This window comes from Phascolarctos cinereus, unplaced genomic scaffold (genome assembly GCF_003287225.1).
Source record: "Phascolarctos cinereus isolate Bilbo 61053 unplaced genomic scaffold, phaCin_HiC Scaffold_5;HRSCAF=322, whole genome shotgun sequence".
Classification (NCBI taxonomy): domain Eukaryota; kingdom Metazoa; phylum Chordata; class Mammalia; order Diprotodontia; family Phascolarctidae; genus Phascolarctos; species Phascolarctos cinereus.
In genome coordinates, this window is record NW_027555958.1 from 381,496,398 (window position 1) to 381,523,038 (window position 26,641).

At 43.6% G+C, this 26,641-nt stretch overlaps 1 protein-coding gene across 3 annotated transcripts in view; it reads right to left on the reverse strand.

Moving 5' to 3' along the window:
- Positions 1 to 18,503: 18,503 nt before the first annotated feature.
- Positions 18,504 to 26,641, reverse strand: part of IPO9 (importin 9) — a 34,328-nt gene continuing 26,190 nt past the window's right edge. For all 3 annotated transcript variants that reach the window (XM_021003014.2, XM_078156427.1, XM_078156426.1), the window contains 9 exons: positions 24,886 to 25,034; positions 24,267 to 24,395; positions 23,065 to 23,340; positions 22,634 to 22,800; positions 21,979 to 22,112; positions 21,219 to 21,338; positions 20,438 to 20,539; positions 20,071 to 20,147; positions 18,504 to 19,633 (listed from right to left, as the gene is read on the reverse strand). In XM_021003014.2, the coding sequence (XP_020858673.2) occupies positions 19,523 to 19,633; positions 20,071 to 20,147; positions 20,438 to 20,539; positions 21,219 to 21,338; positions 21,979 to 22,112; positions 22,634 to 22,800; positions 23,065 to 23,340; positions 24,267 to 24,395; positions 24,886 to 25,034 (1,265 nt within the window). In that variant the 3' untranslated portion in view covers positions 18,504 to 19,522. The remainder of the gene's footprint in view (positions 19,634 to 20,070; positions 20,148 to 20,437; positions 20,540 to 21,218; positions 21,339 to 21,978; positions 22,113 to 22,633; positions 22,801 to 23,064; positions 23,341 to 24,266; positions 24,396 to 24,885; positions 25,035 to 26,641) is intronic.

The following is a 26,641-nucleotide window of genomic DNA, read 5'->3' on the forward strand; positions in this document are numbered from 1 at the left end:
TCTCAGCACCACAGAAACAGACTTTTCCCACTGACCTTCTAAGTTGTCTTTGGCATTAGTGGGTTGAGGAGTCTGGAAACCACCACAGCTGCCTGTCATTCAGTCCTCCGAGGCCTGCTCCAGGTTTGCTGTGGCCTGGGCGCATGCTGTGCTCCCAGGCCAGGACGATATGCCTTTCTGATCAACCATCCAGTTTGTCTTGGGCTGGAAATTTGTTTCACTCTGTCTTTTTGTGGGTTCTGCTGCTTTAGAATTTGTTTAGAGCCATTTTTTATGAGTATTTGGAGGGGCTTGGGGGACAGCTCAAGCAAGTCACTGCTTTTACTCTGCCATCTTGGCTCTGCCCCTGAGGGGGGAAAATTTAAAACTCAAAATCTTATGGAAGTGAATGTTAAAAACTAAAAATAAATAAATTCTCAAAAAAAAAAATTTAAAAAAAGAAAGTGATCTCCTCCCACTCCTAGTTTGTTATAGCTCCCAATTCCTTTGTTCTTAATATACCCTAGAGCTAGCTTGGTATGGTTGATAGAGTACTGGAGTTGGAGTCAGGAAGATCTGGGTTCCAATTCCATTTATTGCTTGTGTCACCTCTGGCAAGTGGCAGTATTGTTCCTTGTTCTGGAAGAGGACCAATGACACCATGAGGGTGATGGAGGTCATGAGTTGGACTTGAGTGAGGCAGAGCTGTGCAAAGTCTTCAGCCTCACTTTCTCCTCCAGAGTCCTCAGTGTCCAGTGGCAAGACAAAGTTTAAGATGGCTGGTGACGAAAGGGGGTAATCAGAAGTAAATACTTCTGAGGAGGGACAGGGTCAAAAGAAAGAATAGAATAAATGTGAGGGCAGGATAAGATTAAGGGAAATAGAGGTAGTTTTTCACAACATGTCTACTATGGACGTGTTTTGCATAACTGCACATGTACAACCTATATTGAGTTGCTTGCCTTTTCAATGAGGGTGGGTGGGGAGGGAGGAAGAGAGAAAATTTGAAACCTAAAGTTTTAAAAACATATGTTTAAAAAAATGTTTTCACATGCTACTGGGAAATAAGAAATACAGGAAATGGGGTACAGAAGTCTATCCTGACCTACAGGAAAATAGAAGGGGAAGGAGATAAGAGAAGGGGGGAGAGAAAGAAAAGAGGACAGACTAGGGGAAGGGATATTCAGAATGCATGCTATCTTGGGGTGGGGGGAGGGGGAAGATGGAGTGAAAATTTGGAACTCAAAAACTTGTGGAAGTGAATATTGAAAACTAAAAATAAATAAATTTATATTAAAAAAAGAAAAAAAGATGGCTGAAGATGAAATAAGAGGGTGAAGAGGTAGGATAAGGCAGGGACTTTTAGGAGAGTATGAAGATTAAAAATTAGGAGGGTAGGGAGAGAAGATAAGGGAGGGATTCTTAGAGGGATGGGTAGATTAAGGAATAGGAGGGCAAAGTAGTGGTTAAAAGTAAATTACACTCATGAGGAGGGATAAGGTAAATAGGGCTAGAAGGATAGATAGTGAGGAAAAATAGGATGGAAGTAGAGAAATACACAACTAGTAATTGAAACTTTGAATGTGAATGGGATGAATTTACCCATAAACTGCATAGCAGAATGTATTAAAAATCAAAATCCGACAATGTATTGTTTATAAGAAACACAATTAAAAATGAGAGATACACACAGTTAAAATAAAGGACTGTAGTAAAATATATTAGGCTTTAGCTAATGAAAAAAGCAGGGGTAGCAATCATGCTCGCATGCAAAGTTTAAGCTACAATAGATTTAATTAAGAGATAAACAGGGAAACTACACTACTAATGGAATCTTAATAAAGCTTCCCTTAGCCCCAATATTCTAACTTCCTTATGGGCCCCACTGAACAGTAGGCATATCCTGATTTAACTACACAATCTGGCTTTAACCACATCACAGGCCCTCAGACTCAATATAGCCACTGCCCCTAGCTAACCACTGCCCCCAGGTCCAATTTACATATTTGAACAGGTGTGTCCTTGCACTCAACCACAATCACATGATCCATTTTAGCCCAAGACAGGACCACAATACCTAACTATCCATCTTGACCAGACAGGACCACAGTAGCTAGCCAATCAGAAAGCAGCATGACCAGGATGTTTGACCATCAAACTGTAGAAGGGATGCCTCCCCATTACCTAATCCCTTAATAAATCCCTCCTTCCTTTTCAATATTCATAATTTCTGTTGTGTAATCAGCATTATTATACTATAACGTAATGTATTACATTGATACATATAATAATATATAATATATGATAATGCCTGTATTACTAAGTTGATGGCTCCTCTTGGAACTCAGCCTGTTGGAGGCATCATTCCAATAAATGCCCTTATTGGATTAGAGATGGTCTGACTCTGTGAATTCATTGGAGACAACCCCCACAACAACCCATGAAACTGCAAGACCAATATTATTCAATATTGCTTTAGAAATTCTAGCAATAGCAATAAGAGAAGAAAAAGAAATTGAAGGGATCAGAATGGGAAACAAGGTAATAAATTATCTCTTTTTGAAGACAATATGGTGATATATTTGGAAAATCCTAACATTTCGAATAAAAATTAATTGAAACAATAATAGTAGGATGTAAAATAAACCCATATAAATAATCAGCACTTTTATATATCATCACCAAAACCCTGCAAGAAGACATAGCAAGAGATACCCCATTTAAAATAATTGTAGACAGTATAAAACATCTGAGAGCATACCTGCCAAAACAGACCCAGGAACTACATAAATATAATTATAAAACACTCTTTATACGAATAAAGTCAGATTTAAATAATTGAAGAAATATTCATTGTTCATGGGTAAGCAAAGCCAATATAATAAAAATGACAATTTTACCTAACATCTATTTATTCAATGCCATCCCAATTAAATTACTAAAAAATTATTTACTGAGTTAAGAAAAAATAACAAAATTCATTTGGAAGAACAAAAGGTCAAGAAATTCAAAGAAACTAATGAAAAAAAATGTAAAGAAAGGAGGTTCAGCAGTACCAGACCGCAAACTATATTACAAGGCAGTAAATATCAAAACTATCTGCTACTGGCTAAGATATAGAAATGGAGATCAGTGGAACAGAGTAGATATACAGTACATAGTAGTAAAGGATTGTAGTAACCTTGTGTTCGACAAATATAAAAATTTAAGTTTTGAGGATAAGAATTCATTATTTGGTCAAAATTGTTGGGAGAGCTGGAAAGCAGTCTGGCAAAAATTGGGCATTAAACCAAATACTAAGATAAGGTCAAAATGGATATATGACTTAATGATCTAGATATCACAAAAAAATTAGAACATGAAACATATTATCTATCAGGTTTATGAATAGGAGAATAGTTTCCAAATAAACAAGAGATACAGAGCATTGTGAGGTAAAATGGATAAGTTTGATTATATTAAATTAAAAAGTCCTTGAAAAAATAAAACCAATGTAGCTAAGATTAGAAGGAAATCAGGAAACTGGGGAAAATTTCTCATAGTCTCTCAGATGAAGGTCTCATTTCTCAAATACAAAATGAACTTTGTCAAATTTATAAGAATACGAGTCATTCCCCTATTGATAAGTGGTCAAAGTATATGAACAGGCAGTTTTTTGATGAAGAAATCAAAACTATATATAGTCATATTGTTGAGGTTTAAGGGTGCTGGTGTTGAGGTTTAGAGGTGCTGGGACCCCAGAATCACTACACATGCGTCCTGCCTGAATGAATTTGACCCAAGCCTTCTTTCAATATAAATGTATTTATTTTCAGTTTCCAATATTTACTTCTACAAGATTTTGAGTTCCAAATTTTCACCCCATCTCATCCCTCCCCCCACCCCAAGATGGCATGAATTCTGAATATCCCTTCCCCTAGTCTGTCCTCTCTTCTATCTCTTACCCCCTTCTCTTATCCCCTTCCCCTTCTATTTTCCTGTAGGGCAGGACAGACTTCTGTACCCCATTTCCTGTATTTCTTCCAAGCCTTCTTTCAGCCAAAGATATGGTTTATTAAAGATCTGCCATATTGGCCAAATTCTTAAGAAATCTGAACATTTGGGAGCTATTGGCTATATTTTAAAAATCCGAGCACCTTAATGGAGACAAGATGAGTCTTATATACAGAAAGACTGTGGGAGGGATCCAGAAATGGCCAAATAGGAGGGGGTCTAAGGAGGATCTGGATGGGAGTGGACAGGAAACTGGGGTGAACAGAACTCCAGGGAACTGGGACCACTTGGCCAAGGGAGAATGGAGTCTAGATAGGATTAAGGGTGTGAAGTGGCCAGGAACAGAATTGGGAGATTGGGCATAGCCACAATGAAAGGTCAGTTGAGTGGATTACAGCCTCAAGCAAAATACCAGATATTTGGGAAAAGTCCAGGGATTTTCTTTTTTGGGAGTCCAGATCTCAGAGACATAGTCTTTTCCTTTTAGGGGTTCAGATCCCATCCCCATCATTGAGACCCTGAAATTGTGATACAGGTACTGCCTCAAATGAATTCAACCCAAGCCTTCTTTCAAAGACAAAGTTTATTAGAACACCATTCAAGGTGGGCTTGATTCTAAAAGTCAGCCTTATTGGCCAGTCTGTTAAGGAATTTGAGCAATTTAATGGGGAAGGGGGGCAAGATAGACCTTACATACAAAAACCCTGTGGGAAGGCTCTAGGAGTGGCCAGTAGGCTGGGGTGACTGGGAGGTAATAGAGAACACCAGGAACCTGGACCAAGTGGCCAAGGATCACTTGGCCTAGATGGAATTAAGGGTGGGAAGCGGCCAGCCCTTGGGAAATAATCGGAGGAAGATTGGGCTGGATCAGAGGTAACAGAGAATTGGGAGATAGGGGCGTAGGCCATAATGAAAGGGCAGTTGAGAGGATTACTGGAATGCATCAATGCCTCAGGCTGCATTTAGAGTTCTGGGTGGGGTGGGGCAGGTTCCCAGAGCCAGTACTCCTTCAAAATAAAAAATGCTCTAAATCATTATCAATTAGAGAAATGTAAATTAAAACAACTTGGAGATATCATCTTACACCTATCAGACTGGCTAAAATGATAGATGCCCTTCAGCTGGGGAATGGCTGAAAAAGTTGTGGTATATGGGAATACCTCTGTGCTATAAGAAATGATGAGCTGGTTGAGTTTAGAAAAGCATGAAAAGATTTGCACCTATGAAGGAAGATGCTATCCACCTCCACAGAAAGAATTGATAAATAGAAATACGTGTAGTTATGGTTTTACATGTGTGTGAGTATGTGTGATTGTATATATATATATATACATATATATATGGTATGTGTGAGTATATATATATATATGTGTGTGTATATATATATTTGTGTTTAATTGTAACCTTCTTTAGGGCAGAGTAGGGAGGGAGAAAAAAAATTAAAAGTGCACAGCAGAGAACAAAAGAAAACTTAGAAGGAAGTGCAGAAAATCTGGGTAGTTTTGAAAACAATGGAACGATTTGTTCCATAGTTTTTCCCAAAAAAGTAAACAGTGTGAAATGGAAATTCATGGTTTTATATTGAATCCTCTCTTTATGTTCTGCTGTGTACATGTAAATGTTCTATTTTTTCCTTTGTTTTCATATTTGAGTTTAAAACGAATTTTTTAAAAAAGACTGAAGATGGCCCAATATGGAGTGGCCTGACTGTTGCTGATCAGAACAATATGAGCTCAGAATGCTCTATCACAGGTTGGGCACAAATAGTCCATGTGAACATTTGGGGTGCATTCTCTAGATTTGCTCATCTCATGTTTCTTTTGAGCTACTTCAAATCTGTTTTGCTCATAAAGCACAGCACCCTCTTTGACGAAGGAACGCCATGCTGCGTGGTCCCATGCCAGTGTCTCCCATCTTACACAATCGATTTCAAAGTTCTTTTTTTTAAGATTTATTTTGATTTATCAACAATCACTTCCATAAGCTTTTGAGTTTTAAATTTTTCTTCCCTTCTCTCCCCAGGATGGCAACAATCTGATACAGGCTATACATATACATTCCTAGTAAACATTTTCACATTAGTGATGTAAGAAATTAGAACCAATAGAAGGAACCACCAGAAAGAGGAAACAAAAACACAACAGAAGAAAAAAAATAGCAAATAGTATGCTTCAATCTGCATTCAAACTCCATAGTTCTTTCTTTGGATGTGGATAGCATTTTCCATCACGAGGCCTTTGGAGATGTCTTAGATCCTTGTATTGCTGAGAAGGGTTAAGTTTATCAACATTAGTCATCGCACAACATGGCTGTTACTGTGTACAACATTCTCCTGGTCCTGCTCATTTCACTCAGCATCACTTCATATAAATCTTTTCAGGTTTTTCTGAAGTCTGCCTGCTCATCATTTCTTATAGCACAACAGTATTCCATTACATTCATATATCACAACTTGTTCAACCATTCCCCAATTGATGGGCATCCTCTCAATTTCCAATTCTTTGTCACCACAAAAAGAGCTGCTATAAATATTTTTATACATGTGGGTCCTTTTCTCATTTGTTCAGCCCTAGAAGTGCTATTACTGGGTCAAAGGGGTATGCATATTTTTATAGCCCTTTGGGTATAGTTCCAAATTGCTCTCCAAAATGGTTGGATCATTTCACAACTCCACCAACAATGCATTAGTGTTCCAATTTTCCCACAGCTTCTCCAACATTTATCATTTTCCTGTTTTGTTTGTTGGCCAATCTGATAGGTAATTTCAAAGTTCTTAAGAGAGACCTTGAGAGTGTCCTTATATCACTTCTTCTGACCACCATGTGTGCACTTGCTCTGTGTGAGTTCTCCATAAAATAGTCTTTTAGGCAAAAGAGTTTGGCATTCGAACAACTTGGCCAGCACATTGTAGTTTAATTCCCTTAGACACCCTTATCAACAATGTGCCCAAAGAGGACAAGATTATAATTCTGAGAGACTTTAATGCTAGAGTAGGCTCAGGCTGCCAGACATGACAGGGAGTCCTTGGGAGGACAATGGTTCCTTACTACTGAAGACTTGTGTATCTCATGACCTTCTTATCACTAACCATGTCTTCTGTTTACCTAAACACAACAAAACTTTGTGGATGCACTCTTGAAACAAACATTGGCATTTAATAGACTGACACTCGCAAACATCAAGACTAATTTGACAAAAATAATGGGAAAATGCAGAAGCTGCTAAATGAAAAAATGAGAACTTCACAGGGTTTACCAGCAGGATAGTTCATCCATCTCTAAGAAGACAGAATTTAAATTAATTTGATTAAAATCATAGGCCATTCAGTGAAAACCGGGCCTCTGGACTGAAGATTCCTTACCTGTGAAGGGACTGGGTTAGATGGTCCCTAAGGTCCTTTCAAGTTCTAGAGCTGTGATCCTATTGTGATTCCCACTTGTTTGTGCCCTCTATACCTGCAATGCTCTCCCTCATCTCGGTCTCCTGGCTTCCTTGAAAGCTCAACTCAAACCCCAACTTCTGTTTGGGGTGGGGGAAGGGGAGCCTTTTCTACCATCTTCCCTCCCTCCAATGGCTACTGCGCTTCCCTTTGAGACTATCTTTTTATGTTATCTCCCTGTCAGAATGTGAGCTCCTTACTGGCAGGGGCCATGCTTTTGCCTTTCTTTGTATCCGTTGCACTTATCATAGTGCCTGGCACATAGCAAACACTTAATGCATGCTTTCTGTTAGTTGGTGGGCTACGTGAAGGCAGGGAATCTCTTTGCCATGGTCTTCTTTTTTTTTAATTTCCAGCACCCAGAATAGTGCTTAAGCGGAGTAGTTGCTTAATTTTTTTGTTGTTGTTGGATTGAACTGGATACTGACAGGTAGGTAGTACCCATATTATTGATACATTCTAAGACAGGACAGCTAGGTGGCACAGTGGATAGACTGTAGGGTCTGGGGTCAGGATGACTCATCTTTGTGAGTTCAAATCCAGCCTCAGACACTTACTAGCTGTGTGACCTTGGGTAAGTCTATTAACCCTATTTGCCTCAGTTTCCTCATCTGTAAAATGAGCTAGAAAAGGAAATGCCAAACTGCTCCAGTATCTTTGCCAAGATAACCCCAAATGGGGTCACAAAGAGTTGGACATGACTGAAACAACTGAACAATTAAAAAGATGAGATAGCTGAGTTGAGAGAGAAGTAATGGTCATCCTGTTAGAGCAGGGACTGAAACCCAGATCTTCTGATTCCAGGTACAGTGATCTTTTTACTATATTACCCCTAATCCACAATCCTGTGATACTCCTGTTGCAAGTTATCCCGTGGTTCTCAGCCCTGCTTATCAGTGTTGGGGGAGGCTCAGATGGAGAAGCAGACACTGAGATTGCAGCTTTTTGTATTGCCTGCTCTTTGCCCCCACCTTGGAGCCATTGCTAATCTTCAGTGATCAGCCAGTCAATGTGCTACTACCTTGACCTACTTATAATAAGATCCTTTCAATTCTCTGTCCTGAGTTGTGCCTCATTAATCAGAGTTAAAGCCCAGATGAAGAATTTTCCTTTCAATGCCCCCTTTCTGTTTGTGCCAGTGATGATGGCACAGCAGTGGCTGCTGTTAGGGTCCAGTAATGAGGAAGACCATCCTGTTGCCCAACTTTCATACAACCAATAATATGCACAATGTAATATACTTTGAAATCTCAATGGTGCCAGCCCTGAGAGCTCAACACCAATGATGAAATCCCTCATTACAAAAGAACCCCAAGGAAAATCATGGCATCAGATGCCGAAAGCCTGGAAAAGGAAAGCGTTACAAATGGCTCATTTCTTATAATACTGGCTAGTGAGGGGAAAACAGAGAATCAACCCTTGAAAAAATATTACTGGGAGGCCTACTCTGTACAGAGAACATCCTTTACAAAGAAGATGAAGTCTTTGCCTTGGGAGGTGGGAAATACAAGTAAGAGACAGTTATGAGACTGTGAAAGAAATGCAAAAGGCAGGAGAGAACTCGTTATAACCACAGAGATAAAAACCTAATTGCTGAGGGGATGCTGCTGAGGATTTTGGACAGAGCAGAGCTGGATAAGATTAGTCAGGGCATACTTTGGCTGGGGAGAGGGGAGGAAACTGATTTGGAAGGAGAAATGAGACAGGAATTTTTTCTCCGCACTCTGATGGCACTTTACTTCTTAGGCACTTAACGTTCTATTTGTTGCATGGGTTTTTGTCTTTTTTTTTTTTTTGCACTTCATCTTCCTGCTATAGTCCCCTTGAGGGCAGGAACCTTGAAGACCGTAAGATCACTTATCTCTGTATCCACTCCCCCCTCCCCCACCAGGCCCAAGGACATCATACACTAAGTAGATGCTCAGTAAATGGTTTCTGAAGCATTTGAAACAGGTGGGGGTTGAGCCGGAGGACCAGGCTTGTTCAAATAGAACAAAGTTTAGTCCTGATCAGGGAAGAAGAGCTGAGGGAGAGAAGGAGAAAGGGTCAAGAGTGGAGGGTATTAACAGCTTCCTTTGAAATTTTCCTGAATGCCTGGGGCTCTTTGTTGAAGTGGTGAAGTATTTCTAGGGGGAAGGGGCTGCTGTTCCCTAACTCAACCCCAATCCCCTCCAGGAGAATCAGTCACAGGGTTTCCAGCCAGTGCCCTACTCCACTTTTGCCCTCTTGCTGCCCTGCTTGTCTGAGTCAGAGAAAAAACATGGTCCTGTTCATGGAAGAGCTTAGCTCTGACATTCTGAGAGGTGAGGATGAAAAGGAAACCAGGGACCCTGGTCAGGAGTGATCATGGAGAAGGACCCATTTCCTATCCATGGACATGTGGGTGGGAGAGCTGGTGAACTGGGGTGAAGACGGCATTTCGTGGCTCCATCTGGCCGCACTGGAGGGTAAGTATGTCACTGGACCCAGAGGAGGATGGGAGTGAGGCAAGTAAGTGCCTTGACTCCTTGGGCCTTTAGCCCTTTCCTCACAGCTTCCTTCATTCTTCCCAGTCGGCCCCCTATTCCTGGGAACCCTGAAATGTCAGGGTACAGGGCAATGTCCGAGTAGAATGAATTCATGAACTCAACCCTTTCAGTCAAGTGACAAGGTTTATTGTAACACCAATAGGAACTGGCTGGGTTCCTAGGGAACCTGCAACTTAATGGCAGTTAGACTGATGCTTATATACAAAAAGGATAGTGAAAGGATCTGGATGGGATTGAGGAGTGGTAAATAGTCTGGGGTGGGCCGGGCACAACAGTGAAAAGACATCAAAGTAGGCTAACTAGGTGATCCAGATTGGGATTAAGGAGTGCATATTAAGTATATTCAAGTAGTCTGGAGTGGGATTTAGTGAAAGGACTGACAGGTAAGCTAACTAGTGATCTAGGTGGGCTGGAGTGGGCCAGTTGCCTTGGGTGGAGGTGCCTGTGATCTGGATTGCTTAAATGTATGGGAAAATCCAGTCACTGGGTTGTTTCTAGAGACTTGGTCTTTTCCTTTTAGGGGTCCAGGTCCCATAACCCAATCATTTCCTCCCCTACTCCTTTTTCCCCAATCTTCCTATGCCTACCGAATCTTCTTTCCCCCTTAGTTCCTTAGTTCTGTGAGCCTTCTCTTGCTTTTTCTATCTGCATCCACAAGGCCTAAGCAAAGTTGAAGGGGAAGAAGAAGTTCATCTCTCTGGGGCCAGGGTGGGCTCCCTCTGGGAACTTGCTTTGGCTAAGGACACATAGAAACAATTTCCGTTCCTGGACCGGGTCAGAATATCTTGGCCTCACCTTGGGGCCTGTAATATGGGAAGGACGTAGAGGAGCATCAGAGGAGCAAGAATCCACTATGGAGAGAGAGACGAACAATAAATCTAGGGCTCATCAAGTAACCACACTACCCTGCCAATTAGCCCCCAGTAGAAACTTTATATATATAAGAATGCTGTTTAATATCACAGTTGAAAGCTGAGTCTCCCCAGGCCTCTGTATTCATAGCAGGAACCTTCTTGATGTCTGGGCAACTGAAAGCCTGAGGGGAGCGGGGAAATGGCTAGAGTTGAGGAAGCCAGCCTGGACTACGTGCATGTGCCTGCATGTGGGGGCAGAAGAGGAGAAGGAGAAGGATGACCCAATCCATGCTTTTCTGTGGGGCTGAGCAGGAGTGGGAATATATTACAATGCTGAGTCACCTGGTTCAGCTTGGACCGAATGACAGACTCTTCCGAATCCTGTGATTGCTCCCTTCCTGCTCCAAGGCTTCCTCTCCAGGGCTGGTGGGTAGCAGAGACAGGCAGCTCTTCCTCCTCTTGCATTTAAAATCTCCCACCTACATACTTACTTCTCATCTTCCTATTCCTTAGTCCCTTACCTCACCTGGGGTACTTAGAATGTGAGCTGGAAAGGACTTCTGAGGTCACCCAAGAGCAGTGGTGCAGTGGATAGAGCACCTGCCCTGGAGTCAGGAGGACCTGAGTTCATATCTGACCTCAGCTACTAGCCGTGTTAACCTGGGCAAGTCATTTAACTCTGATTGCCTTAAAAAAAATAACCCACAAACAATCAGAGGTCACCTAGTCCAACTATCTACCTCATCTGTGAATATCCCTAAAGGGTAGTTATCCAGTCACCGACCATTTCCAAGGCAGCTTTCATGAGGCAGACTGGTCCACAGTTGGACAGCTCTAATTCAGTTATTTAATACATACATACATATATACATATATATATATATATATATATATATATATATATATTTACTGAGCATCCCTTAGGAGCTACTTCCCCATTCCCAGCATTTAACTGGTACTATTTGGAAACCTAAACTATATTGAATTGAGTAAGCTGTTGTTTCTTTCTCTCCCCCCCTCCCCCATCTCTACCTAATGCCTGTTCAAGAGTAGTCACTCTGGTCACACCCTGAGCCCAGCTTCTAATCTCAAATAATGCCCCACCCACACCCTTCACCACCAGACCTACCCTCTCAGCTGCTGCAGACAGATAATTACAGCCTCCTTCCCAAAGACTTTTCCTCTGATTTCATCTGTCTTCATAATATCCTCAACAGGGGAGGCAGAGGATGGAAAGCAGGAGTGGAGAGTTAGGGAAAGTGATGCTGCATAGAAATCCTGACTTAGCTAAGCTCACACAGCCCTAGCTACTAGGCTCTGACATGACAGCCGAGGTGTCTGGACCGAATTAAAGATGATAACCTAGGCGTCTGGACTTCTTTCTGGACAAGTGATCCACAGGAACGATTATTTCTAACTGTTCCAAAGGACCTCCAGAGAAAGAGGTCCCTTAGGCACCCCTAACTCTTACATATTCACATCTTTAGTTAGAAAGTGTATCTTGATTTCTAATCTCAACACTGCTTGCTGCAATGGAAGCCCACATTCTTTTATTTTCTTCTTTAGGGTAGGTAGGATGTGGGAACAGAACAATGAAGAACCCACCCATATCAGCTGTTCCAACATAACTTAGAGGTCTTTCCTCTCTATTTTCTGAACCCTCTCCACACCAACCCCGAATTTTGGGGGATCCCCTTACAGGAATAATTCTTCCACTCACCCTGACTTGACCAGATTAAAATAGAAGCCAGAGTGGGCAAAGTGCCAGGCTGCTTAGGGTCAGAGGATACACCTTGGTGTTAAGACCTAGCCTTGGTTCGGCCGCATGGTTGCTTACAGTGACTGAGCCGGCTTCCCTGCTTTATCCTCTCCCCCCAGCCAAGTGTCCCACTCCCAGATCTGGCTTTCATCTCCTCTGAAGTCATCACAATTTCTCTCCAGCTTTCTGCTTTACAACCTCCAGGGCCTGGGCACTCGGCCAATCCAACAGTTGTGTGGGAGCAGTCTGTGGTAGGATGAGTTCTGATCCTCAAATCTTTCCCTCATGGGCCCTGGGAGGGTGAGGGGCATAGATATCCCTGACTGTTCTCTTCCATCCTCCAAGCACACATAATATTTAAAGCTGAAAAGGCCTTTGGAGATCTTCTAGTCCAATTCTTTTTTTTTTTTTTTAGAGGAGAAAAATGAGACAACCAATAAGCAACAGAGACAGATTTTGAACCTGGTTTCTCTGACTTCAAATTTCATGTTTTATTTACTATAACAGAGATGATAAAATGAAAGTTAATCACAAAGCATTCAGTACTAAGGGATTTTTCTTTTTGCTATTTTTATTTATTTTGTTAAATATTTCCCAATTACATGTAAAAAAATTTAGCCATCATTTAAAAAAATGTTACGTTCCAAATTCTCTCCCTTCCTTCCCTTCCTTGAGAAGGCAAGCAATTTAGTATCAATTACACATGTGAAGTCATGCAAGACATATTTCCATATTAACCATTTGAAAAGAAAACAACAAAAATAAAGAGAGTAAAAAAAGTATGTTTCAATCTGCATTCACAACTCATCAGTTCTCTCTCTGGAGGTGGAAAGTATCTTTCATCATGGGACCTTTGGTACTATCTTGGTTCATTACTTTGATCAGAATAGCTAATCATTCACAGTCAATCATTGTGTAATATTGTAACTGTGTATATTTTCCTGGTTCTGTTCACTTCATTTTGTATCTGTTCATATAAGTTTTCCCAGATTTTTCTGCAACCATTATGTTCATTTCTTATAGCACAATCACAATCATAGACCAAAACTTGTTCAGCCATTTCCCAGCTGATGGGCATCCCCTCGATTTCCAATTCTTTGTCACTACAAAAAAAAGTTGCTATAATATTTTTGTAGAAATAGGTCCTTTCCCCTTTTCTTTGATCTCTTTGAGATAGAGCCCTAGTCACTACTTTTGCTAGGTCAAAGGGTATGCAGTTTTATAGCCCTTTGGCCATATCTCCAAATTGTTCTCCAGAATGGTTGGACTAGTTCACAGCTCCATGTCTCTTCCAGCTTTTTTTATTTTCCTTTTCTGTCATATTAGCCAATCTGATAGAGGTGAGGTGGTACCTCAGAGTTATTTTAATTTGCAGTAGTGATTTAGAACAGTTTTTCATGTGACTATTGATAACTTTGATGTCTTCTTCTGAAAACTGCTGAGGGCCTTTCCTTAATTGATGTCAGGATCTTTGCTTTCTGTGAGTCAGTGCTTTCCTCACCTTTCTGTGAAACCCAACTGGGGGCCAGTCTGCTCCTAAGAGGGCCTGGGTGTCTGCCTCTAAATGGCACCTTGGCTGTTTGTGACCGTCGGGAGGGTGGGGTTGGGGGAAGAGAACAGGGTGGCTAGCAGGGGCTATTTTAGGAGTGCTGGTTGAGCCAAGGGAAAGGGTTCTGTTTAGTTTCTTCCCCCTCCCCCGCTCCTCCAGGCTATGGATAGCTCTTTTACCCCAACCCCACATTAGAGCAGAGAATGGACACTTCCTAGAGCTTTGTAGAGGGTTTGGACTGGAGGACTTCCACACCTTCTGCTCTTCAGCCTGGTAGTCAGATTAACCTCTCCTTTCCATTCAGACCCAAACATTATCCCTTTCCCTAAGACGAAGAAAGAAGATAAGCTAGGATTGTATGAAGAAAGATTGTTCTGAGTGCCTAGCAGCACAAGGCTTTACAAGAGCCTGCAAAAATACAATGCTTGGGGCAGAAAGACCTTTTGAGGAGGGTCTCGCTTTGGGCTACTACCTCCTACTGCTTCCAGGAAAAGTCTAGGGCTCTTTCCCCTCTCTAGCCCTACAGTCCTCTGGAGGGCTCAGCAAGCACAGGACTACAGCCCCAAAGCCCTCTGCTCACCTCCCACCAGGTGATAGATTCGGCCCCTGCCCCTTCCCTCCTCATTCCCCACAGAGGAAGCCGAGTCCTATTTCACTCCAGATCTCAGGACCACTATCCTTCTCTGAATAGTTGTTGGTGAGGAAGATGGCCCCCTACTCTGCCTGGATGAGGGAATCTCAGACAACATTTAGTAAGATGGTGGACCACTGGGCCTTACTACTGGCCCCTGCCCCCATACTCTGATTCTTGGGGAATTGTCATTTGACTCGAACTCTAAGGACTACCAGGCCTTTCCATCTACCCTACTGCACCTTTCTATGTGCTTCTTCTCTAACTAGAACGTGAGCTTCCTTGAAAGCGGAGAATGTCTTGCCAGTGCTTGGCGCATAGGGAATGGGTAATACACACATTTCCCTTACATTTCACTATGACCCTTTTGGCATGGTACAGTGTAAAGGGCAAAAAATATGGAATCAGAAGGCCTGGATTAAAATCCTCCCAGAGCCGCTGCTTGTATGATCTCGGGCAAGTCCACGTGATCTATCTGGGTCTTAGTTTTCTCTATAAAATGAGTAGGTTGGACTAGCCTTCCCTGCCCCTTCAGCTCTGAACCTACGATCCGGGGATCCTTGGTGTCTCCAATGTCAGCGAGTTCCGATCTGATCTAGCAGCAGCCACAGTATCTGGGCAAGCTGATCATGCAATTGGAACTGATCACCAGAGAAGAGCAACCCTAATAAACAAAGCCTCCAGCACTAAGCCCGGATCCAGCTAGGTCAGGATAACTCCCAGTAGCTCCAGGCTGCTCTATTTAGAAATTCTTCTGTTTCCCTATCATCTCTAGCCTCTTTTTTTTTTTAAAGTCCTATGACCTGAGCTGTGAGTCAAGGAATCAAAGAATCTCAGAGCTGGAAGTGACTAGCCTCCTTACAGTAGCTGGACGGCTAAGACCAGCTGCCTCTGGAAAAGCTGCAGCAATGTAGCACTTATCACTGTTGATGATATCTTAAGTCCAGGCTCCTACTCAATGCAGGAATCCTATCTATTCTGACCTGGAGGAATGGCCAATCTTTGGAACTCTGAACACTTTCTGTGAAGAGGAGCTTGTCATTTTTCCAGAAAACCAATCCTATTTACGGTTCCCTTTCCTTTTTCTGCATCTGCATTGGTAGGGAGGCTAGGATGGGGATTTAGCTGTTTGCTTTCTCTTCCACCAAGGAGAGGGAAGAGAGATTGTTTTAAAGCACAGAAGCAGCTGAAATAACTAGTGACATGCTTCACTTGCTACCAAAAAGGTCTTACCCCAGAGGCAGGGTGGAGACCAGGTTAATGGGATTCCGGCTTCTGGCACTAGAATCTACCCCACCTTCCTAATCAGTTAGATGCAGAAAAGGCCTAGAAAAACTTCCTCCCCCAAAACTGAATAATTTCTTGTTAAAGTCATAATAACCTGGTTTCTTGTAGGAAAATCAATAAGCACCTAGTAAGTGCCTACTATGTGCTAAGGCTGAAGAGACAAAGAAATACAAGCACACTCTAATGGGTGGAGATAACATCTGAAGAATTATGTACAAACAAGACAATTGGAACAGCTTTCAAATCCACCTCAATATAGATGCAGATTTGTTGAGGGGTACATTTGCTTTTAGTATTAAACCCAGAAGTGCCATGACACCACTTGCTGGGAAAGAAGAGACCCCAAGACTCATTTATACAGCACACTAAGCTCCTAATTGGGAATCTGCAAAATGGGGCTATATATCCTCTTAAGTTTCTTTTCAACTCTTAAGTTTATGATCCTGTCACTGCACAATATTCTTATACTCCATCTTCTGAATGTCACCACTATATTTAGTCATTCATCATCTCACTTCTAGACCACTATAGCATTCTAATTAGCTTTCTAGCCTTGACTGTCCCTGATTCAATCTACCCTGCATCCGCATTAATCCTTCTAAAGCAGTTCTACCACTCCCCATCAAATAAAATTCATAGGAGTTAATCTGACATTCAAAGTTCCCCATAATTTAGTCATCCAAAGCAAAATGGACTATTTTATTCTCAAACATGATGTTGTCCCACCTCCATGCCTCTGCTCATTGCTTCTGCTTAGAATGCCCCCTCCAATACCCACCCCTATCCTCAAGTCTTTCTGGACTGCCTCAGCCCAAGGTGATTAGCCCTTCTTTTGAATTATACATATTGCCAGCACTAATTAACATATTATTTTAACTCTATGTTTTCTGCCTCCATGTTTAGATTGCAAATGTCTCAAAGGCAGCAACTAATTTTCTGTATCTAGTAGCTGGCACTGGACCTTACAAATACTGGGTTCTTAGTGCCTGAGACTGGTATTTCCTATTTTCTGACAGGTATGTAGAATATAGAGGGCCCTAACACGAACAGGCTGGTAACTACTTGGGAAAAAGAGAATTTGGGATTTATAGAGATACTATAAGGCAGGGATGTCAACCCTCCCTCCTCCATTAGATTAAAATACAACTGGGAAATATTTAACACATTAAAATGGAATCAAACATAGTTGATGTCAATATGTGGTTTTCTAAGTCACTATGGGCCTGCTGGGTTCCTTATCTTGTTTTAGTGGCCCCCAATTCTATGGGAGTTTGACAACTGCTCTAAAGGATGAAAGCCCTGATACTCCACTAAGGTCAAGTCTCCAAGAGCCCAGGAGAATGTTTCTGCCCCACCATTAGAAGCAGAGACATTACTATCAGAGAAATACAGCCACAAGGGATCAGAGGTCACCTGGCCCAACTTTCCCATTTCATAGATGAGGAAGCCAAGTCCTAGAAGGGCGATTCCCTCAAAGGAATCCAGTTAATAGCAGAGGAAGGTTTCGAACCCACCACATCCTTTGATTCCACATTCCAAATGGCTCTTTTCCACGGCACCATATGGGAATATGCATCCCATGTGATGTCTCAGCTGTAAAGTGAGCCAAGAAATCAGCCAAGAGATGGCCCTGTCATTTTGACTGGCGGCAATCATGCTTTGTGTCTTTATAAGTTCCCCACATTTGGGGTAGAGTCACAGGGACACCTAGCGGCAGAAGGTAGCATTGGCCACAATTGCTCACCATCCTACATCCCCAAAGCCAACTGCACTGCACTCTAATTTACCCCGTGTGACTTTAGATCTCAGAGCAATGATAGGATCTTTGTGATGGAAAGGACCTAAGCTTATCTAGTCGAATCTCTTCTATTCTTTGGCAGCAATTGCTGCCAAATAATTAGGTAATTAGGCAATCACCTAAGCAAGGGTACAAACCCTGAACTCTTCTGACCCAGGCCTCCACTGCAGACTCCAGAACAAAATTTACTTTCAATCTTTCTGAACGCAGGGCCAAAAAAAAAAAAAAAGACGGAGAATCCCCAAATCCCAATTAAACTGACAGATCGTAAGGGGCACAACCAACTGCTTCCCTCAGCCTGGGAAGCTGTGGGTTCGCTCATGAATGTAAAAAGCAGAGAGCTGGAGATCAGCCACTACACACAAAGGTTGTTAGAGCCACAGCTAAAAATCCTTTGGGTACAGAAGTGGCAGTGGTGAAAAGGATGGTGGGGTGTGGAATGGAAGGAAAGAAAGGAATAGGGAGAGTAAGGAGACAGTACCTTAGGGGTTAGGGTAGCAATGACTAGCCCCCACTCCCCCAACCCTGCACTTGTGCCTCCAAGGCTGGCCACCATGGCAATGAGCCTGGCCTGGGGTGGAAGCCATCACACATCCGTATAGAAATTACCACCTGGTGCTGGTACTAGATGGAAAGCCTCAGGGGCTTTACATTTACAGCTCCTATCAGACTGGATTTCACCTAAGTTCTTTTTTTATCTCTTTATTTTTACTTTTTCCCCCCAAAGGGAACTGAAGGCAAAGAGGTGCTTGGGGAGGCACCTCATACCACATGGGAGTAAATTCATTTGTAAAGGTTACTGTCCTAGAAAAATACACATTGCTAATTTGTGGGCTACAACTCAACCATTTCTGAGGACACTGGGGATAGAGTGGGGGGAAGGTAGAGAGGAAGAGAGGAAAATGCATGGCAGACTGGCTCACATGGATGTGTATGGCAGGCAAATTAAACAAACTTTTGGGGTGGTGGGTCATAAAAAAATCCTTGTGTATTTTTCTTAAAAATGAAACCTAAACTGCCTTCTGTCATGTTTACTGTGTGCGTTATGTGTGAGAAGGGCAGTTTGAAGGTTTTGTTGTTTCATGCAGTATAGCAAAAATGTGATGATTTTTATCAACTGATGAATTTTAGTAGAAAGACTTTGGAGGCTGGGGGGTAAAGGAAGAGGAGAAAGGGTCACTGGAGACAACCAGGAATCCACTTGCTCTTCATTTCCAACCAGAACCTAGTGAGTCGGTGGTATGGGGCTGGTGACAAAAACGGAATTCCTATTCAAACATGCCTGTTGTCCTATGAAAGTCAGGGTAGGAAGAAGGTCAATTTGTGGGACATGAATGATCATGTCTTTTGATTATCCAGAGAAGGAGAAAAAGAATCCATCAACACAGAAACCCCTGCCTCTTCTGGCCAAGGACGTTTCAGGGCTGTCCAGCAAAGGGCTCCGGAAATAGCCCTGCGTATGGCCAGGGGCGGAGGCAGGGGTTGGATGGTTTTTTGTGCTAGAATGTCCTCAGGAGGGAATGCCCCAAATCCCTCGAGCCAGCATCCCTCTTATGACCGCTTTGGTGAGCCCAGTCTGTGCTTCAGTCAGTGTGTGTAGCTCAGGGAGGGGCCAGAGGCTGGGAGGCAGCTCCAGAATAGGAGAAAGGTACATCTCGACATCAGTGAAAGCTACAGAACAGTGAGTGGCTGGGCTGACAGAAGCTTAGATGCCAATTGCCTGGAGCACTCTCCTTTCGTTGTCATTAAGGTGGCCTGAGAACATCACGTAGCAGGGTTGTTGGGCAAACTGGCACAGGAAGTCAGTCAGATAGGCCTAGGTGGGGAAAGAGCAGAGGCAGGGTCACGGAGGGTTGTCTACGTAAGGCAGGGCCAAGGTGGTGAAGGTGGGTCTGCCTGGAAGGCAGCAAGCTGAAAGAAGGGCACACAGCAAGGCAGTGGGGAGGGAGGCAGCTGGAAGCCCTGCTCCCTGGAAAGGGTCTGGGGGAGGCACTTGTTTGGGAGCCAGGGGTCCTCGAGCTCCAAAGGACACCAGCTCATGCAGGGCCCTCCCAGGCAGCTGGCTTTTAAGTGCAGCCTGTTTCCTACCAGCCTCAATGAGTTGAATGAACTGGGCTGGGGCATAGTAGGCATGCTGCAGACCCTCTATTCTGGGATCGAGGCCAAGTCAGAGCTCTCCTGAGAAGCAAGGGGTGGATCTGGTCTCACCAGACTTGTCTAGAAGGGCAGTACTCCCCTTCTAGACAATCTCACCTGTAAATCGACCTGATAGAGGGGGTCCTTCAGGGCATCTGGATCATCCTCTTCATCATCTTCATAATAATCCTCGTCTGTCAGACAAGAGCCAAGGTGGAATCAGGAAGAGGGAGGTATGCAGAGACACATGACCAGTGGGACCCACAAACCCTGGACTGTACTGGAGCTCTAGATACTAAGTGACTAGTGGAAGTAACTCAATGTCCCCTAGGGCTTAGGAACTTTCATACTCCAGTTTCTTCTGTGATAAGCAGGGCTTGGTTAGATGTGGCAAGAGTACAAGGTTTTCAGGGTCCAACTCTTCCCCCCTTCCCTGTCCTCTGATCTCTAGGTCCCTTGTCTGTTCCCTTCATCAGCTGCCTACCATATTTATTTGTGGCAAGAATGTCAGAAAGGAGTTGCCCGGCTAAGCCTTCATCTTCCTCTTCCTCGTCTTCCTGGTCTTCCCACATATCGTTAGAATCATCTGTTTGGAAGAGAAAGGCAGATGGAGAATTTTCACCACTCTAAGTCCTGAGTAGGGTGGTGCAGACAAAAATGCCCAGCGGGCCCTGAAACTTGGATCCTGGATCCTAGAAACAGTTCTTTCTGAGCCTAGTAGGATGCTCAATTTTCTACTTCTTTCCCCCATGAAGGGAAAAAGCAGGGCCTGATGCTCCCACTCCCCTGAGGACAGAGATAGGAGAAAAAACGTAAGGAAAGATCTTAGGAAGAGCCTCCCCCCCCTCCCCGAGAGAGGTTGAAGGGTCTATTTCCTATCACCCCAAATTTTTTCAAGGAAAGTGTTTTAATGAGGTGGGCAGAGTGAATTCAAGACTAGTTTTCTGATAAACCATGAATCATATAAAGCATGATGTTGTAATGATAATAACATCTGTATAGTATTCTAAGGTATGCAAAACACTTTACAAATATTATCCCATCTGCGCCTCACCACCACTCTGTGAAGCAGGCATAGCAATTCTCCCCATCTTGTAGATGAGAAGACCACGGCAAACAAAGGTCAAGTGACTTGCCCAGGGTCACAGAGCTAGTAAGTGTCTAAGGCCATTTTTGAACTCAGGGCTTCCTGACACTGTGCCACACAGCCGCAGTGACAGACAAACCGAGGCAGGGTATAAATAGATAAGACTGTAGCGCACTACCTTGACTCCACTCCGCTGGTGTTTGGCGAGAGGCATTTGCCTCCATGACGTTGGAGAGCTCATTGATGATTAGCTTCAAGATCTTGACCAGCAAAGGAATGTTTGTCCAGCGTTCAGGGTCTGGGGAGGAAGGAAAGCGTTACAGTATTGCAGCAGTGTGGTCCTTGTTGCTCTTGGAAACAAGTCTAGAAAAGACTGAAGACCGCCACAGGTGGGTGTACACACACAGGCCCCTCTCTCCACCTGGAAGTACTTGCACATAGCACAGAGCTATCCCATAGCTGCCCATGCTCTCTGCAGTCTCTTAATGCCCACAGTCCTAAAGAACGGTTGAGGAGCTGCTTAGGGCACCTCAGTGCTGGGCAGGTCACACTCGTCACATCGTTTATTGTCACCCCCTAATAACTGTGTAGAGAGGGATGGTGCTGAAGACTTGGGCTGGAAGCGAGTCAGAATTCTACCCCAAAGTGAACAGAGACTTCCAAAGAACAGAACTGCTTCAGGAAGTTGCTGCAGACAGATTCCCAGGTCAAGTACACTGAAAAGGGTGAGCAGGAAGCCTAGGGGTACCGCAGAGCAGCCAATGTTATCCATCCTCTCTATAAAGAGAAATTATGGCCCCAAAAGATGAAGAGACTTGCTCAAGATTACACTCTGCATCCTGACTTTCAGGCAGGGAGGACTTGGGTCTCCTGCACCAGTAAAGAAGGACCTGCATTCCAAAGGGGAACTCCTATCCATCGGGGGAAGCGTCACTCACTTTTGGCTGCCTTAGAACGAGTGCGGATGCCCTCATCCATGTTGAAGATCTCCTCTCCCTTGACCCTGATGTCCTGCAGACGCTTGTCATCTGCATTGATGCCATGCTGGAGCAGCTTGCACAGAGCCACAGAACTGGGAGGACAGAGGAAAAACCACTCACAGTCACCTAGCCATTAGCTCCACTCCAAGAAACAAGTAGTTTCTAATTACTCTCTCTTCTGGGTCAATGAAATCCTGCACCATGAATTTTAGAAGTACTGACTCCCTTGGTCAAAGCTGAAAATGGGGTCTAGATTTGTAGAAGTGGGCCTAATGAGAACCTTTTCTTCTGAAAAGAGGTGGACTAGGGCTATGGTTGAGTTGGTGGTAAAACAATAAAGAAGAAAATGTCTGCTGATTTGGCCAGGGGAATCTGGTGCCTCCTTTAAAGGCCTCCCTGGCACAGCATAAGCCAGGCACCATCCTAAGGTATCTGAAGATGGCAGTTGTTCAGGAGGATATAGAAGAATTGGAAATAAGGTAAAGAGTTGTGATGAGAGAACACAGGAGTATTATGATATATTTAACCAGAATAAAGAGAGTTACATTAGAAATGTAGAGGCAGAGTAACACGCTGAGAAAGAGCAGATGAAATCTGTGAGTTGGGGTCCCACCTGACTTTGCTTTCATATTGTCCATAGAACAGGTGCTGCCGGCTTGTCCACTCAGCCATAACAAACTCCAGGGCAGGTTTACCAGTTGGTCCTGGGAGACTGCACAGAAATTCCAAGAGGGGCTCCAGCTGAGTGTGGACCAGGTGGGCAAAGACCATGATCAGAGACTAAAAGAAAGCACAGGAGAAATACTTGCTTAAGGGCTTCAAAAGCCCCAAGGATGATGTCAAATAAGATAAAACAGGTATTTGGAAGCATGGAAAAAAGGAACAGATATCTTGGTACTGGTATGGCAACGCAGGGAGGTAATGGGAAAACTCCGTCAACACTTGAGCTTCCATTCCTTGAAACTCTCTGGGTGAATGTCCCATCACTTCCTCACCCCGATACCCTAAGTTTTGTCCAGCTGAGACTTCCTGCTGTCCTCTCACCTGCATGACACTGAGCGTTTCTGCCTGTTGCATCTTGCTGAGGATGGCACGGAGGATCTGGTCCAGATTCTCACCTAGCTCCCTCCCAGCCTTGGAAATGAGGGTGGAGACCAGGCGGCCAACGAACGCAGCAGTGAACTCGGAGGTGCGGGGGTCAAGGAGCTGGCTCACTACTTGCATCACATACCACAGACCACTGTGACCCTGCTCATCACGCCACTGTGCAATCTGCTCCAAGGCCACCGACACATAGGCCCGAAGGCACTCACCACCATTCTGGGCAGAGGACAAAACACAAATGAGAAGCTGAGGACGAGCGGAATGTCTGGAGTTCATGGATGTGCATGTACAGACATTCCACCCTCACGAACTCTGCTACCAGCCTCATGAAACAACATTATTTTGAGGCAGAGCAGCTCAAAGTGTCTGGTCCATATTAGGAGCGCTATCTGTGGCTCGTGAGGTCAGTAGGTCAGGGCATGATCTGAATGTGAACAAGGGTTTTTCTATCTCCACGTGCTAAAATACAGTCAATTCCCTGAGATAACCCTTGATCACACAGGTTTGAGGGTGAAGTGGGGACAATGGTAGAAGAGGTAGGCAAAAATATGAATGGTTCAGTGGAAATTCATCATCATTCCCAGAAAAACAATGCAGAACACATACCCTATTGATGGGTCACATACCAGAAAAAGCAGAAACCAGGGGTCACCATATTGCTTGAAACCCTATGGAATTGTGTGCTGTTTTTTTTCTCACAACACTTTTTCACCCAGTGATTTTCCAAATTAACCAAAGTCCACTAGCAAGTACCAATAACCACAACGATCAGCTGTAGTACTTTAGGCCTGGAAGGAAGTGACTTGCCACCCAGAGAGTTAGCAGTTGAAGCAAGAAAAGACTTGAGGCACCTTCCTTCTCTAGAATTCTATCAGGCAGACCTTGCAGATTTCCATTCTACAGACTTTCCCAAGTGTCCTTAGATACTTCTAGCTGGCAGCAGATACCCACTACCCTCAAATGGGGTAACATCCACAGGAGCATAGCCAGCTGACCCCTGGCATCTTCTCTTATTGAGTAACTCCCATTTAAGGATGGTATCAGGACCCCACAATGGAACCCTTCCAGGATTCTTAGGCCACGAGAAGGCTGCAGGCCAGGGAGCTGCTCACCTCCCCCTTTCCCAACCAGTGTTCTGGTACCTGCATGGTGGCATTATCGTCTGTGTTTAGAGTACACTGTCCAACGGCGGGGAACGCCTGGCAGATGAGTAGCTGAGAGAGAGGCGGCTTTGTATTTCGAACCACTGTGGTCAGAATATCAATGGCTGTCTGGGGAGAAGAAAAGAAGGGCAGTCAGAGCTACTTCTTTCTGGGAGATTCGTAGACCAGGCTTCTTTCCAGACTGTAGTGAAGCAGACAGCACAGAGTGGGTAGAATAACCCTGCTCTTGCAGAAAAAGCTGCATAGGTAGTAGTGAGGCTCCCAGTCCCCTTCTAAACAAACAAGCACTTTTCTGGACACTGAGAGATGGATGAAACAGCCTGGTGGCAAAATGAGCAACCCAATACATGGGCAGCTTTATGTGCAATCAAGTGAGGGCACCTCTGTATGACCAGAGTCTTAAAAAAAGCTATCAAGTGCTGTCTACTGTCCATGGGGCCTGTGTCCATGTATTTTCATTCCACGAACATCTCTCAGGCCAGAAAGTCTTCTCTTTGTTGACGTCTTAAAGGTTGGGATAGAATACCAGTAAGATTTTTAGACTCTCCCTCATCCATCCACAGTTGTGTAAAGTTCCCCATGGGTTCCTGTTACTCACCGCACACAGTCCAGCAGGGATCTTGTCAGCAGGCGCCTGCATAATGCTGACCAGAGTCGGGATCAATCTCATCTGCATGGGACCCTGACAAGCCTCGATCTGGGCCAGTTCCTTGAAGATATCCTGAGCCAACGAGGCAACAACGGGATCTGAAGTAAAAAAACCAGCATGTCTCCCAGGAGGTCTGGGCCTGCCTGTTTCAGTCAGGTAATGCCTATCTCTATCTCTCATGGTACTGGATTCTATTTAATTTATCACTATGAACTCCAATGAGGCCAAAGGAATAAACTGAAAGCACCTAAGTGCTGTTTCCAAAAAACCACATTACATTCAGTTTAGAGTATGGACTAATGTTCCTACTAAAATTAAATTCTGTGCCTTACTCCTTTCTTCTTAGGAAGTCTAGAACTGGGTTAATGTATGCCTGACAGGAAGAATGACCAAAACCAAATGCTCTATACCAGGTAAGAGAACAGGAAGGTATCAAAAGCTTAAGACTGAAGATATTCCCCAAAATGCTTATGTCTGGGGAAAAGATGCACACATTGACTAAGGAGTAAATGATGAAGAACAGAAAAGCAACCCAGATACTCTTCCCAGAATAACAAGCAAGGCCTACCAAAAGAAGAGACTTCTATGGGGTTCAATTCCAGTTCAAAGTGTTTCACCCAGGCACAAAGAATATTCTCACATATGATACTGCAATCCACTCCTCTAAAACAAATCTGAAGGCTACATTTTAAAAGAAGCTTTTCCTGAATGGTGAAAATTCATTTCAATGGCTAATATTTACTTTGACTTACGGATCAGAAAAATGCCAGAGATTTATACATCTATGTTCTAACAGGATATTTAACAAGCCTCCAATGATGTCATTAGGGCCAAGGTATAGACATGTGATTAGCCACCAACAGAGTTAGAATTCGCAATTTGCTGAATAAATAAACCCCCCAAAGCCCTAGATTGCTGTTAACCTTTGGCAGTGTCACTAGAAGCAGTCTATCTTTAGCCCTGGTCTACTAAGCATTTTAAATAAAGGCTTACTTACAGAATTTGTGAAGGGACCCCTAATATGTTTAATGACAAATTTGGAATATAAAAAAAACTTACACTACAAAGATGCACTGAGTTGAAGATAGAATTTTATAAGGATAAATTTAAATTTAAACTCCTGAACCCAGGTTCAAAACAACAAATGGCCAAAAAAAAAGTTGGCTCAATAGAAGGTCATTCAAAAAGACCTGGAGTTTTAGTTGAACACAAGCTCAATGTATTCAGCAGAGGAACATGGCTGCCAGAGGAGTGGAAGGGAAAGGAAGAAGCATGTATTAAGCACCTCCTATGTGCCAAGCACTATGCAGAGGGCTTTACAAATATTATCTCACTGATCCTTACACCTGCCCTGGGAGGTAGTTGTGGTTATTATCTCCACCTGACAGTTGAGGAAACCAAGGCAGACGAAGGTGAAGTATCTTGCCCTGGGTCACACAGACAGTGTCTGGGGCCACATATGAACACGGGTCTTCCTGATTTGGGGCCCAGTGCTCTATCTCCTGAGCAACATCGCTGACAAATAAAAAGATGCTGACCAGAAAGGTGAACAGACTCACAACCATACCATATGAAGACGCTGAAGGAAGTGGGCATGTTTAGCCCAGAGGAGTCTGAAGGAAGACATGACAGGAAGAGCTGGCAAGGGGACTAGACGGATCCTCTAGAGCTTTAGAGGGAAGAAGTAGGACAGGGAGGAGACTGT